Consider the following 16,745-nt stretch of genomic DNA (forward strand, 5'->3'; position numbering starts at 1 on the left):
AAAAATCACAGTAATTTCTGTTGTGAGCTTCAGTAGATTTTCTTAGTCTGCAGGATATAATCAGCTGATGTGCTGCTGATTGTGGATTTACACATCAGAATCAAGCAAGATGTACACAGTTTGAGCAGTTATCATGCCTAATGTCCATCCCTTTCACTGACACTATACTGTTTATACTCACAGTATAAAGTTGGAATTCAGTCAGTTAATTTGAATTAATCAGCTTAATGCAAAATGATCTCTGCTACACTTGATGTAAACCTAAATCTGACCACGAGCACCACAGCCACTGTGAATTCTACTGCAAGCTAACCTGCTTATCCTGCACAAAACTATCCAGTATGTTCATGCAACATTTGAATAACACAGACATAGTATACTTAGTTTGTTTTGCAGGAGGTTTCACAATATGAAAATACATAATTTATCAAAACACATCCTATACAAAACCAATATGTGATTAAAATTATGACATCAGATATAAGCTTTAAATTTGCAGTTTATCGAGTGTTACTGAGCAGGCCTTACCTTTAAATCTAACCTTTTTTCTTCCTCTCCTGTCCTGTCTGTCTTCCTACAGCTTCCTTAAAATTACCTGACAAAAATCCTCCTCCCTTCACATTTCCGTATCTTCTGTAGTGCTAGCCAGATGCAATGTAAGGAGTAGAAAGTAAAAAGTTGCTAGAAAAATAAATACTCAAGTAAAGTACAGATACCTGAAAATTCTATGTAAGTACAGTAACAAAGTATTTGTACTTCATTACTTCACATCTCTGAGGTTAAGTAATGGTTATATTAACTTTTTTTTTATCTCCTCTGTAAAGCTCCTGCAATTTATAATAAGTATAATTTTACTGTTAAAAATATTTAGTTTAAACTATCCTATTGTCTTGTGTATTAAATGTACATGTTTTATATATAATTTAACTTATGTGTCGTCAGGTCAGTAACACCCATATCCCACCGACCTCAGAAATGATATGATAGCCAGCCAGCCCGCACACACACACACACACACACACACACACACACACACACACACACACACACACACACACACACACAGAGGTCGGATGTCCTTCATTCCTCTGAAGGTCAGAAGAATGAAAAGTCTGGCTCTGTTGTGAACCACTGCTGGCCCTGACTGCAGGTCATTAAAGCTCTATTGAGTTTCTGCCAAAGCTCTGACTCTACCAATATCTCACCATGGCTCATCTCAGCTGTCTTTTCTGTCCAATTTATACCAAGCCCTGAAAAGATCAACACCCAGACTCTGTGCTCACTATACACATGTGCATTCCTGGATATCATCGTTTTGGCCTGTCGCCTGTGCATCATTACAAATGTATCATCCTCACTTAAAGCCAGGAACAGTATGAGTTCAGTTCAAAAGAGAGTTTTCCTGAGAGTTGAGAATTTATTGTCACATCTGATGGGCATCTTCTGATTTTGTCGAGTGGCGCTTCAGCTCAAATTATCGCCATTTTGGTTTTCTTGGATCAACTACCTGAACACTGAATCGCAGCCGAGTTACATCTTCAAACTGTCATTTGTCAGGGTTTCTCCTCCTCTGGTGCACCCCATGAATGAGGATGGGCATCCGATTGTGTGATAAAGGGGGTTTGGGCCAGCGACAGGTCTGCAGGTGTCATGCGGCAAGTCCGAGCAGGATGATGGGCTGATTAATCCAGCAACACCTCAGGTCCAATGGGAGAGATTTTGCTGCCACAGAGGTGCTGAGTCAAATAAGTTACTGAAGTCTCAGCACAAACTAGCGAGGCACACGCAGGTCACAGATTAATATTACCATAGGGTTCATATTGCACTTTTACTTCAATTTGTACATATAAACAAATACTGAAGCATCTTAAAAATTGTAGTTGCAGATTTCATGAATAAGAATGGAAACCACAGAATTATACTACAACAATCTCCAAAGTACCAAGAAGTCATGTTGTTGTGTATTTCAGGAAGCCCACAGGTTAGTCAGATTTACCGGGGAAGAAAAAGTGTGGGTGAGTGGAAAATTATCATAATATTATATTATCAAAATAATTATCAACCTCTATTAAAATTATTCAAAATCTTGCTAATTTAAACTTTTCCATTTTAAGTCCACTGCTATTTTCTATAAACCTCCAAATAATGCGGTTTAGATAATCTAGATAAACTCTTGTTTTTTCCCTTACCCCCTCAGATTTTATCATGCAAATAGTGCTTCTGGTTGTCACATTTACTTTGGCCACCCACACTGCAAGAAAAAAATGCTTGCTGCATTTATATGCTTATTTTTGTTGCATTGAATCTGATGAAATTGCATTTTTGTTTTTTAACATAAATGCTTACTGAATCATTGTTATCAAGTTGTCAGTTTTAGCTAGAACTGAAAATGTGGTTTCTCTCCTTTTTTGTATAAATTTGTTCTGTATAAGCATGCATACAGAGTATCATTGTAGACATGTATTATTTTGTATATGTAGGTGCTAATGTGGGTTAACACTCCATATGAAAACCCAAAGAAGTTGTTTGATTTAGTCTGACTCTTAGTAATAACTTGAAAAATATGACTTTATAAATGTCATCATTATGTCTTCCTTTTGTTTTTCTTAGTCAAGGTAAACTTAAGTGCACAAATTGCATCTCTCTTCATATCCTCTGAGCCTCTTTTTGCACCTAAAATTGAACACATTTATCACAGGGTAGTGTGTAAATTTAAATGAGACATCACCATGAAAAAAGTGAAGTCTAATTCACTTAATACACATTTACTATGCAAAGTGATATGTCTCCAAGCAATAGACAGACAAAGTAAACCAGCCAAAACATGTTAATGTTCAGTCTGAAAATAGTCTGAAATAATAAGCACGCCTTAAAGAAGATGACTGGAGTGCAAAACTATGCTGAGTTCAATATGTAATCTGTGCTTCAGGTCCAGAAATCTGTCAGCTAAACTGATTGGTTGGATTGCCTCTATCCGTTCTTCAGCAGTGGCTGTCACTGGCCACAGAATTTATCTTCCGAGCCACATCCTCTGTCAAACGGCACCTCAACAGGAGGTTGCACTTTGTCTATCTCACAGGCCATATGTCACTCATTTAAGCATCTGCCTCACACATTATGTGTGTATATGTGTGTGTGTGTGTGTGTGTAAAATGTGGGTCTCCCTCATAAATGGCTGTACAGTATAGGCTCCAGAGATTAGGACATCATTTGCTGTTCAGGCCTCCTTTCACTCTTTCACTAAGGCAGTGCCCCCGGACGGATCATCTAGCATCAATAGAAACTGTGCTCCGTTACACAGCAGCCATGAGGGTAACAGAGATGTCAGCAATGCTAATGAATGATGACCCATTAGACGCTCTTGCAGTGTTGTATGTTCTGTAATGTCAGTGGGTGTGAGATACATAGGAAGGTCATCAATCTATAACATGAACCTATATGTACTATGCAAGATAAAGATTTAATGAGAAATTATAGTGATAATATGGATTTGTACATCTGCATGAAGAAGAAAATTTTCACATGACTCTATGCAGTTCTGTAAAAAAAAAAAAAAACAAAAAAAAAACACAAAGTATACTACCCCATGAGACAATGGTTTATAGAAACACTCTTAGCAGTGATAAGTTGAAGTAATTATTTTCTGTATGAGTTTTTCGGTCTCTTACATCATTGTGGAGTTATTTTACAACATGTCTTTAGTTCATTGTGATTTGTGGACTTTGTTTAAGGACAGCTTTTTTTATTCTCTACCACCACATTTCAATCAAGTTGAGGTCTGGACTTTGACTTTGTCATTGCAACATTTTGATTCTTTTCTTTTTCTTTCTTCAACCATCAGCTGAATGCTCTAGACGAGCAAACTATCAAAACCTCTGTCTGCAGAGAGTTTCTTGGACTTCATGCAGTTAAAATCAGCCCTGACTCGCAGTCTGCATTATTTTTTTTTACTGTTTTTTCCATCTACAAAACTGTCAGGTTTTCAGAAAGTATTGCAGAGTGGTTGATAGGTCTGAGTATTTTCAAAAGCCACAGAAAATTAAGCTAGCTAATTTAGGGCTTTTTAAAATGGATAACTAAACAGTTACAAGCAAATAAAAGTTGGTTTCCACCTAAATTATTCTGTTTGAAGGAAAAATATGAACTCAGCTTTCAAATTATTTTGACCTGCAGGTCTAACAGTACTACTTGCTTGCACTGTTAATGTTCACTGTCTTTTTGTAACAATCAGTCAGTTACAATCATCTGACTGTGAAACCACTGGCATCACTGTGTGTCTGCAATCATCCTGTGTGCAGAGACCTCTTTTATAGAAGTGCTCCCACTTATTGATAATTAATTTATTAGCCGCACTGTTTAGGAGAACCTGGCTGCTATTTTTTAAATACTTATTTATCCAGGTAAAAAATCTCATTCAGATACAAATCTCATTTCCAAGAGAGACCTGGCAACTTAATTCCTGAAAGTAAGAATGTTTTTCACAAATCTGCATAGAGTCCTTGGAAAACTTTGCTTTTCACGTGACCATAAGGACCGTGCAAACATGTTGGCTACTATAATTCTTCTAATTTGACAATTAGTTTTGTCTAAATGCTTTCTGTCTGTTAAATGTGAAATAAATCTTCTTGTCTACTAAAATAAGGTGATATTTAAAAAAAAAAACAAAAAAAAAAAAACATGCTGCTTTAGCAAAAATGTGTTTTTAGTATTTCAAACATGCAGTGGAATTGATATTGTAGTCGAATCATATCATCACCATGAAACATTTTGGTTAGAAGTGGTGCCATTATTACTTCAATTATATTTTTGTGGCACCAGTTAATTTGTTTGGCCACATTTTTCATTTGATCAATATCTCATTTTAGTCCAAAACTCAGGGGTTTTTTTTCCCCAAATCCTCTGCTGACTACTTGCCCCTATGATCACAGGTAAAGGATCAAGTTGAGAGGGTTTATTGTTTTTTAATAGCTTCCCCCCCGGCATAGCGCTGTAGCCTTGGTCTTGAATGACCACAGAAGGTATTGATCTTCATAAGGCACTGTTTTTGTTGTTAAATAACCACCACAGGAAATCCGATGGAAGGTCCTGACCTTTGTCTAAGTCTTTCATTTCACCTAAACTGGGCTATATGAAAGCAGTGAAGTATGGTGGGGTTTACTGGTAGAAACTAAATACTGTACATGTCACTTCACGTTCAACTGGAAAAGAGACTTTAGATTATTGTTTGTTATTAATGATGGACAGGGCTTTTATGAAAGGTTTGTCCCCAGCCAGCTCCCAAATATGAATGGGCTGTTTGGTTAGAGTGATCACTTCCCCGAAGGCCTGAAAGTTGAGGCAGGCACTAAGAAAATGATTATGGATCAAATTTATGACTGCTTTCCACTGGTCTCCCAACACTTCTACTAGTGTGATGAAGCAAATTTCTCTCTTTTTAAAGCCTCTGTTCACTCTGTTTCTCACTGTTCTGCTGGGAAATTGTTTTTCTCATTAGCTATGGACGCCGTGGTCGGAGTTCTTCATATCGACTGTGAATAAGGCTGCCATTTCGGAAGATGCAAAAACAGCCACCCCACTGCTCCCCGAACCAAACCATGACAACAAATAAATCAAATATAGGTGAAAATTCATGGTCTTGAATGACAACAGGGAAATCACTCTCTTACAATATATTTCTCTCCCTCCCTCTCTCTCTAGGTAACATTAATTAAGGTTTGAGCTCTGAGCAGACCTCCAAGGCTGTTCAAGCACAAGTAGGGAATATAAGGAGCCTTAGCACACATCACTGGTAAACAGTTGACTCAAGTACAATTTATTGTCCCTGTGGCAGAACTCAGGCAGCCACCAACCTGCCTATTACTGCGCAACTCTCTCCTTCAAATCTCTCTTTCTCTGTGTTTCTATAGCCCGGCCTTTCAAGCTTTTGTGTTAGCTTTGTATGTGTGTGGGTGTGCATGGGCGTGAGAGGAGAATACTTTTAGCAGCTGAAGTCTTGCTTTAAAAAAGGTTACATTCACTTTCCCTCCCACTCTCTCTTATTCTTACAATCTGTGGTGGCAGCATAACCCTTATTACCCTCCTAATTGGATCATGCAATGCTCCTTTGAGTCAGCTGAGCAGGCCTAGTGACCCACAATCTTTCAGTCTTGTCATCAAATAGTTATCACTTTTAGCTGAGGAGTAAGGAACTGATAACATATCATAGTCTCACAGGAAATAATGCGGTCTCTGGAGAGCTATATCTAAAGCAGGGAAGTCATCCATACATTTTCCTGTGAAGAAGATAAAGCATCACTTTTTTTTTCCCTCTTTGGGGAGGAGATATTTGATGCACTTACTCAAAAACAAAAAGCAGCTACTGGTCTTTTCAAATGAAATATAATAGCGTCTGCTTATCAGTATTCCTGGCAGTGATCTTCAGAGAAAGTGGCAGTCTGGGTTGAATGCACTACAATATTGGAGAGATAAGTGACTAATGTTGCAGATAGCACTTTTCTCACCTTTAGATAATTTTGCGTGTAGAGTGTTGGATGATTGCTGATTATCGAACCGCTTTACAGTTGATCTGAATCTCTTCAGCACTTAACCTCATTGTTCCTGCAGCAGAGGTGAGAGGAATGTCAATTGGAGTGTGTCTTCTGCTCTCTGGGCCTGTTTCAGCTCTCTCTGTTCCTCTCTTTGCCATCCACACACACACACACACACACACAAATACATACACACACACACACAAACAAACACATTCAGAGCTCTCTATCCCTCTCACTCACAAACAAACACACAGACATCAAGAGCTCCTCTTTTCCTCTCACAAACATGCTCACTCAAACATCCAGACTCACTATGGTACAGAGCAGACACAGGCCTATGAAAAATGCATGTCCCTTTGCGTGTTTCATAAGAAACACTCATCAGGATTCCATTCCCATCTCACCTGAAATACAACACAGGAATATCAATTACAAAAGCAATTTGGGTGGCAGTTTAGGCAGGGAATTCGTGCAGCTAGAATATGGCATCCACAGTGTCATCTTAGTGAGAGGGTCACTGTCTCCTGGAGCAGATTATAAAATACACATTGGCCCTGAATGTGATAGAATGTTACTGAGTACAGCAGTGGGATCGTGAGCCAACAAGGCAATGTAAAAGTAAATAACTTTTCAAGTTAAAGTACCTCAACCTGTGGGATATTTTTGGATGAGAATATTGCTCAATGTTGCCTTATAACTGTTTTGTAAGTTGTGGCATTTCTACTGAATACTTTATGAAAAACTAAATATTTACCTACCGTTTTGACAAGTCACTTGCCAAGCTTTCTTTTCTAAAACCACAAAGGGCAGCTTTTAAACTGTCAAGTACATAGTAGAAAACAATTTCTGTGCAAAGGTAAACTGGCACGTTAAAATGTTTCAGTATTGGCTGCATTTCTAATGTTTTACTGCTGCTTTGATCAGTTCTGATCAAATCCATGTGCTGTAGCATTGCCTGCCTGCCTGTTTAGCTGAGGGAGTTGCTCCCTGATAGATTGTACAGGTGTTAAAAGGGAAGCAGTGTATAAAGAAGTGCATTTTCAACATACCTTGCACACTGAACGCTTGTCAGCAAATTGTGAAATCTTAATTCACTCTCATGAATAGGTCGTGCAGTTTTAACTTTCTTTTGGTAAATTTGATGTTGCATTCATTTTTATGCTACAGTTGTCTTGTGCTTTTCACTAAAATTATTACAGATACTGAAGTTTTCTTGCACATGTTAAAGAGCTCACATCATCGCTCAATGGGCATTTTTAAAGTAATACATTTTTAAGAATATACTTTTAAATACTGGATTGCATCACATACAGAATGGGGCAAAAACAAACATGTTAATCGATACTTGTATCTTTTTTTGTTTTTTTATAGGAGAATCCTTATATGTGCAACAATGAATGTGATGCTGCCACTGAGGAGCTGGCTCATCCTCCAGAGTTGATGTTTGACATTGAGGGTCGCAACCCGACAACTTTTTGGCAATCAACGTCATGGAAGAAATACCCAAAGCCTCTGCAGGTCAACATCACGCTGTCATGGAACAAGACAATTGAGCTGACTGATGACATCGTACTCACATTCGAGTCAGGCCGACCAGAACAGATGGTCCTGGAAAAATCACTCGACTACGGCCGGACCTGGACCCCTTACCAGTTCTACGCCACTGACTGCCTGGACGCTTTCACCATGGAGCCCAAGACAGCGAATGACCTCACCCAGCAGACCTTGCTGGACATCATTTGTACCGAGGACTACTCTAGAGGGTACGTGTGGAAGAATGACAAGACAGTACGTTTTGAGATAAAGGACCGCTTTGCATTGTTTGCTGGGCCTCGACTACACAACATGGCCTCACTATATGGCCAGTTGGATACCACCAAGAACCTGAGAGACTTCTTCACAATCACTGATCTAAGGATTAGGCTGCTGAAGCCAGCCACTGGAGCCACCATGGTAGATGAGAACAACCTATCTAGATACTTCTACGCAATCTCTGACATCAAAGTGCAGGGCAGGTAAGCTCTTTTACATATGGTAATGTTCAGTAGTAATAGTTTTCTCAGAAAGTATTCAGATTCTTAGCATTTTTGCACTTCAGCTGTTTTTTTCCCACGTTGAGCAGATTTTTACCTGCTTTATTAAGATGGACTTGCAAAGATGAGCATTTTGGGGGTCAATATTTTACTCCCAGTCTAAACAACTTAGCCACGATGAAGAAGTAGTAGTAGTCTTTGGACTCTTTGATTTGTGGCTGATTTCATTCCCGTGGCACATCTGAGCATTCTCCCTGTCCTTGCTATTGAGGTTCACCACCATGTTTCACTGTAAAGGTATTTGCCCTTAGGCTGTTCAACAGACATAGTATTCGACAGCAGGGTTCAGAACAGTCTGTCTCATCAGGACATAGAATCTTTTCCTTTATATTTTACTTCAAATTCTGTTTGTCAACTCAGATGTGAGCTTTCATGTGTTTCTTGGTTCATTATATTTAGCATTTCTAGTATAAAGGTTTGACTGATGAACAACGGCAGAGTTGGTTGACAACCAACTCCATAAAAAGGTCTGGTCATTCCAAACCTCCCTTATTTCAGAGTCACTGAGATGACAGATTTATGGAAACTGAAACTTTAGAAATGATTTTACACTGCTGATCCACACCATGTCACAGTTTTAACAGAAAGGTCTGCAGAGAGTTTCTTGGACCTTGTGTCAGTTAAAATCAGTCCTGGCTGGCAGTGTCCATTATTGTCAATTACATCTGCAAAAATTTAAAATCATCTTTCCATGTCATCATTATGAGCTATTGATTTTTTTTAAACTACGTAAATTTCCATCTACAAAACTGTCAGGTTTTCAGAAAGTACTGCAGAGTGTTTGATAGGTCTCAATATTTTTGAAAGCCACAGAAAAGATAGCTAATTTAGGGCTTTTTAAAATGGATAAGTAAACAGTTACAAGCACGTAAAAGTTGTTTTCCCCCTAAATCATTCTGTTTGAACAAAAACTATGAGCTTATCATATATATGCATGCATGCATGCATGCATGCACACACACACACACACACACACACCTTAATAGGTTGTTGTAGTTGCATATTTGTGTTTATGTTCAGTGCTACTGAATGAATGACAAATGATTTTGACTTGTAGGTCTAACAATACTACTGGCTTGTATTGTTGTTAATGTTCACTGTTTGTATCAGTCAGTTACAATCACCTGACTGTGAAACCACTGGCATCATTGAGTGTCTGCAATCATCCTGTGTGCAGAAACCACTTGAAAAAAAAAATTGCCTGGAGACAGTACTTTACATTTTGTCCCCCACTGTCCAGATATGAAGTGAGATGAATGATTGAAAGACTGGATTCATGTTGATAAGCAGGCTTCCTAATGAAAGAAATTGGTACAAAGGTACACTGTTAGAAAAAACATCTTAAAAAAAAAAAAAACACACCAAAAAAAAAAAAAAACAAAAAAAAAACAGTAATATTCCGGCAGCTGGGGCGCCAAAATAATACCGTAAAATAACAGAAAATAACTCAAAAATACGGTTATTTCCAGTAATGAAAATACAATTTGTTGCCCTAATTTTACATGGGATTTTGCCTTTTTCAAGTGCTTTTAAACATTAAATTAGGAACAAATTAATGGATTCCATTCATATCGCGCATTTTGAGACCCTCAAAGCGCTTTACAATTCCACTTTATAATTCCCCTCTGGCCAATATCAGTAGGCGGTAGGTGAAGTGTCTTGCCCAAGGACACAACGACCAAGAGTGTCGGAGCCGGGGCTCGAACCGGCAACCTTCTGATTACAAGGCGAACTGCCAACTCTTGAGCCACGATTGCCCTAAATAGCAATAATGATAATAATAATAATAATTATTATTTGATGTAAAAAAAGTTTATAAGAATCATTTTATGCATTTTTCCATAGCATTACATTTTCAAATAACGGACAAATATTTGTGAAATCATGATACATTTGTGAATGTATTTTAACAATCTAAATATGCATATGTACAGACAAATACATAAAAAAAAAGAAAATTATGTTTTATTACATTACAGTGATTTTACGTTAATTTATGTAGCGAGTAAAAGCCACCGAGTAACTGCTAAGGGCCTCTATACTACTCATGCAAACTTTCAGGACCAAAGCTCTTACAGAAACGAGCCCAGAATAAACGGGACAAGAGGGTCGATATCAGTCAGATACGTTAAAATTTATTATTTTAAAAGAAAACAAAGGGTTTGCAAAAGGCCTAAAAACATCAAAATGGGGAAGGTCACTAACGACCACAATATAGTTTTATTGGTGCAACCTGCCCATATGGAAAAGATATATATAAATCTTATAAAGTTTGTATCTGTCTTGTGTGAAACTTGTATGAAAAGCATATAAGAGTGAAAACAGATATAAGGTCCCTTGAAAAATTATATAATGAAACTTGTATGTTTTGGATACTTACTAAAACAATATATGAAAGTAATGAGAAAGTGGCCACTTTCATGAGTAATCACATTTTTTACTATTTCTTTCTGTATTCACAGTTTTTACCATTTCTTTTCCGTATGGGTGCCAGCAATGCAACTATCACCTGAGGGCTTGCTCTACCCCGGTGGTCCCAGATGCTCGCTGCTTTAAAAGAAACAAATCCACCCCAAATAAATACGAGCCCAACAGAACACTTATCGCATGCACTGTGTTTTAGTTCAGGCAATAATTGGTGCCACTAAAATCACTCTTAATAAAACTTATTCACTGCAAATCCACACGGAGCACCTCTAAAAGACCTAATTCCCCTAAGGTAAGAGCCCAGCTCCGGGATTGCACATTGCCCGACTAATATTGCACCAGCCCAGTAGAAATAAAAACAAACCCAGCATAAAAAAAAAAATCAGTTTTAAAAGGTGACCCTACTCTAAAACCAACTTGGGAGAAAAACGCAAAGAAAAAGAGAAGGAGGAAAAAAAACAGTGACAAATTCACATGTGCAGCCTGTCCTGCAGAAGGCAGTACAATATAAATTAGATTGTAGTGCATAAATATACTTTTTTTTTTTTTTTTTTTTTTTTTTTAAATGTCAAATGTATTAAGTTAACATACCTCCAGCAGACAATTGTGTTTGCTGCACACCTGGCTTGTCTTCTAAAATCACTACTAGAAACATAAAATACAATAAACATCAAATACATTTCAACGAATTTTTAAAAAAAGCACTGAAAGAAAAACAGCCTGTACCTCGAAACTCTGCTGTAGAGGTTTAAAACAACCGTTTGTGTAGAAGACAATTAAAACTTCTCAGGCTCTTCACCTACTCACACAACAATTGTTCACAGCCGCTCATCAGTACAAATGAAACGACGAGCACCTGCTGCTACTTGGGTCCCCTGGGTCCTAAAGCCTTCCCTATTGCATTTACATTTGAAATGTGAAATCAAAGTCTATTGATGTAAATGTAACGATATTCTAGAAGAACAGTACAAAACTGTAAAATACACAGTAAAATACTTTTATATTAGGATTTTTTTTTACAGTGTAATTCAGAAAGATAGGACGCTGAGTACCACTCTTATAGTAACCTTTTAAACTTTCACAAGTGTTTAGTTTGCAAAGGCTAAGTTCAATGCAGCCTTTTTATTTAATTTGACCAGAATTTTGGGAGAAGGAGCAGACTGAGCTGATACTAAATTTCTTAATTATTTATCAGAAAAATAACTTGACAGACGAATGGCTGGAGGATTAAGAAATAATCATTGAGTCAAGCTGTAGATCAAGAGTTACCTTACTTACTTCAGTTAAGTGTTTGCTTTGAAAATCTTCTGGCCGTGCAGTCAATAGCCAGTCAAGACCATTACTGTCAGAAAAATAAATGCCTGAATTGGTGTTTGGTGTGATGGCTATATTTAGTGCACAACTTGCTATCTGTTAGGTTGTATACCTACAAAATATCCCAAGATGAGAAGAGCATAAACTCAACAATATTTGCTGTAACTTAGATGATGTCATGAGAGGGAGGAGCTGGGGAAGAGTTGGGTTACAAAGCACCTTGCAGATGTGGAGCAATTGTAGAAAACAATGTAACCATAAATGTGGTGAGATCCATAAAAGGCTATCAGCTAATAGCCTTTTATCAGCTGTTTTCTGATGGCAATGAGAGCTACTGATATTTTTATCAGTAGAATTGTTTTCTGATTATGAACATCCATTATTTTTGGGTAATTGTCCAAAAGATCTGTTTAATTAATTTTGCCATTCTGTCCACTGGCACCTAAAAAAGGCATTTGGTGCTGAGCTCTTTTTCAAGCCTATAACCATATTTGACATATTTTAATTTCAATACTCTTCAACAAGAGTCAATCCCTCTTTTTCCTATATTTAAACAACCATGCTTTGTTTAGTAAAATCAAGGGAACTTATGGTGCGCGTTTAATTTACATAAAGTGTGATATTACAGAGAATAATAGCGTTTTTTTTTTTTCCAGTGAGTCATCAGAATGCCTCTGTGAGGAAAGGAAATGGAAACACTGTCATTTCATGATGCATGGAAATCACCCACATGATGATCATAAAGCCTCCACAGCTGCTCTCCAAATGGGACCTGTGCTGCTTTCTGCAGTGAGTTTATAGGAGGGTAACTAGGTTGGTAATGACCCATCAGATGGGCCCTAGGTGAATTAAAACAGTTAGTCCCTAATTAGAATTCAGTCAACTTCAATGGCAGATTAGAACCATTAGCACATTGGCTAATTGGTAGGAGACTAATCTTGTAATTAAGAGCATTTGCAGCTGATTAAATGGTAATCATCAGGGACACATCAGTGAAACGTGAATACATTTACAATTACCAGGCTGTTGTTCCAAATTTAGCCTTGCCTTCTTTAATAACGAGTAGATTTATGTTGTGTCAATGAGGTTTCCTATTTGAGCGAGCAACACTTTTTGTTTCAGAAGTAACAGTTTCACAGGTCTCTAATATTCTTATTATTACACTGCTCAAAAGATTAAAGGAACATTTTGAATACACATCTGATCTCACTTGGAAGAAAAACATGCTGGATATCTATACTAATATGGACTGTGTAATGTGTTAGAAAAGAAAGGATGCTACATCGTTTGATGGAATTGAAAACTATCAAACTACAGATGATTGAATTAACAAACACCAAAACCTCACAGTAAAAAAATGGTTCTGCAGGCTTGTTCTTTTTCGGAAATTTCATTTTAATTGCTCAAAATGTTACTCAGTAGTTTGTAAGGCCTCCACATGCTTATATGTAAGCCTGACAATGTTGGGAAATGCTCCTAATGAGACGATGAATGCATCCTGTCAGGATCTCCTCCCAGATCTGGATCAGGGCATCAATTGAACTTCTGGACAGTCTGAGGTGCAACCTGCCTGTGTCAGTGGTATCAAATCCTTCATTCTCCAGGAACTGCCTGCATACTCTGACTACAATTACCACTCCCGGTCATGGTTATGAGCCAGAAGGAACCCAGGACCCACTGCACCAACACTGAGTCTGACAGTAGGTCGAAGGATTTCATCTCAGTACCTAATTGCAGTTCGGGCGCTGTTGCCGAGTCTGTAGAGGTCTTTACATCCCTTCATGGACATGCCGGTTGAGTTGGTGAGCACAAGGCCCACTAGCCCACCAACCGCCTCAAGGCACCCTCATGAAGTCTGTTTCTGATTGTTTGGTCAGATACATTCACACCAGTGGCCTGCTGGAGGCCATATTATGATGCTCTTGCACTCGGAGCTCTCCAAGAATAGTTGCCTGTCTCCTGGAATCTCCTCCATGCTCTTGAGACTGTGCTGGGAGACGCAGCAAAACTTCTGCCAGCATCATGATCATGTGCCATCATGAATTTGGAATACCTGTGCAACCTCTGTAAGGTCAGGTGTCACCTTATGCTACCTGTAGTGACACTGAGCCAATACAAATGCAAAACTAAGGAAAAATAAAAATATGAGGCAGGCATAAGACAGATATACAATACATTCACCATGATCTTTATGGAGTACATGATACTAGTACCAGTGAGACACCTTTTTAGCATCAAAACATCTTTAACGGGCGACCGTGGCTCAGGGGGTTGGGAAGCGTATCTGTAACCGGAAGGTCGCCGGTTCGATCCCGGGGCTCTCTGTCCTGGTCGTTGTGTCCTTGGGCAAGACACTTTGCCCTACTTGCCTACTGGTGTTGGCCAGAGGGGCCGATGGCGCGATATGGCAGCCTCGCTTCTGTCAGTCTGCCCCAGGGCAGCTGTGGCTACAACCGTAGCTTGCCTCCACCAGTGTGTGAATGTGAGAGTGAATGAATAGTGGCATTGTAAAGCGCTTTGGGTGCCTTGAAAAGCGCTATATAAATCCAATCCATTATTATTATTAACCTTTCATGACTTTCATTAAACAAGCTGCTGGAAGTATTCCTCAGAGACTTTGGTCCTGAATTGTGGACACAAGGCAAGATAGATCCATGCGTTTATGTTTTTTACTCCAACTTCTGACCGTACCAACTGAAAATAAATATGAAGCTCTTCAGGCAACATTTTTCCATTCTTTGTGCAAATTGTAGTATCAGATTACTGTTCTTATTTGGCAGGAGTGGCCTTCGCTGTGGTCTTCTACTGCTGTAACCCAACTGCTTCAAGACTGTGTTATGAGTTCAGAGATGCTCTTCCTCATACTTTGGTTGTAATGTGTGTATATTTGAGTTACTGTTTCTTGTGAACTTGAACATTTTGGTTATTTTCCTCTGACCTCAGGCATCAAAAAAGTATTTTCATCCAGAGAACTGTCTCTCACTGGATAATGGACCATTCTCTGTTAACCCTTGATATGGTTGTGTGGGAAAAACCAAGTAGACCATCACTTTCTGAAATATTTGCACCAGCCCATTTGGAACAATACCCATGCCACATTGAAAGTCACTCCTATCACAGTTTTTTCTATTCTGATACCAGGTGTGAACTTCAGCAGGTCATCTTGATGTGTCTACATCCTAGATGACTAACAGGCATACCTAACAAAGTGGCCAATGAATGTACATATTTTGCAGTAAACATAGTCTTTCAATATTCATTCTTTTTTGTGTAAACATGAATTGATGAGTTTTAAATTGCAGAGATTGCTCCACAGCACAGAATAGCATCTCCCACAAATATCTTATTCTGCCATTCATTAGAAAGAGTAGCAAAAGGTTGAATGTGAGGAAAATAAGCTATTTTTCCCAATTTTCCACCTTGCCCCTGGGCATCAAATTCAATTTTTGACCAAAAGTTTGCACTGAGAAAGAAAAGAAAATAAACATACGATTTTTGTCCAGAGGTGGATCAGTAACTCACATGAAAGAGGGTGATGGAGGCAGGTGGGGAGAGACTGATTAGAGTTCCCACCAGCCTCAGCAGCCTTCTGGCTACAACCAAATGTGAAAGCCTTATCACAGAATGGCCATCCTGTCCAAGAATTCCCAGAATACTCCACAAACACTGATAAACTTTAACTGACGTATACACACAGTCTCTCTCTACCACACACACACACACACACACACACACACACACACACCAGAATATTTAGTCTCAAGTTACATCCTGAAGTGTTTGTAAATGTGATGTTATTGCTCTGAACATAAGTATTAAATTATTTTTTCACGGTGATCTATAAGTTAGGATTTGGATGTACATATTTTGCAGTGACACACTGTCTTTCAATATCCTTTTTAGTGTAAACACAAATTGTTGGTGTGGATTTATCCAAAAAATGTCATTTTCAAAACCCACAAACATAACATAGTAATGATAATTTTCCTTTTTTTGTTTATTGCATGTCATGATAATTTGGGGCTTTTTACGATTTTTTTTTTTTTTTTGATAAAATATAGAGTGCGTATGTAACCCCTGACTCACTTTAAATGGTTTAGAACAGCCAAAAGTACAGACCAGTGGCTAGGTTTGACAAGATTACAATAGGAACTGAGGTGGATGCGAAATGAAATGGCTGGAGACAGGAAATGAGTGACAAAAGGTTTTTTGTTTTTTTACAGAAATGAAAATAAAATGAGACACAAATTCCACAATAACAGCAGTAATAGTAATAATAAGCCAGCATAAGCTTGTTGTATCCATTCCAAAACCAGTCTTGATATGTGTTTGGAATCATTGTCCTGTTGGAACCCCCAACTGTGTCCAAGTTTCAGCCATT

General features: G+C 38.3%; 1 protein-coding gene across 1 annotated transcript in view; it reads left to right on the plus strand.

Moving 5' to 3' along the window:
* Nucleotides 1-16,745, plus strand: part of LOC146613151 (netrin-G1-like) — a 58,222-nt gene that overhangs the window by 15,869 nt on the left and 25,608 nt on the right. Inside the window, exon 2 of the mRNA XM_085378228.1 lies at nucleotides 7,902-8,545. Within this exon, the coding sequence (XP_085234354.1) occupies nucleotides 7,902-8,545 (644 nt within the window). The remainder of the gene's footprint in view (nucleotides 1-7,901; nucleotides 8,546-16,745) is intronic.

Source organism: Diplotaxodon limnothrissa, linkage group LG18 (assembly GCF_057381915.1).
Source record: "Diplotaxodon limnothrissa isolate DT_005_m linkage group LG18, D_limnothrissa_male_GT1.1, whole genome shotgun sequence".
Classification (NCBI taxonomy): Eukaryota; Metazoa; Chordata; class Actinopteri; order Cichliformes; family Cichlidae; genus Diplotaxodon; species Diplotaxodon limnothrissa.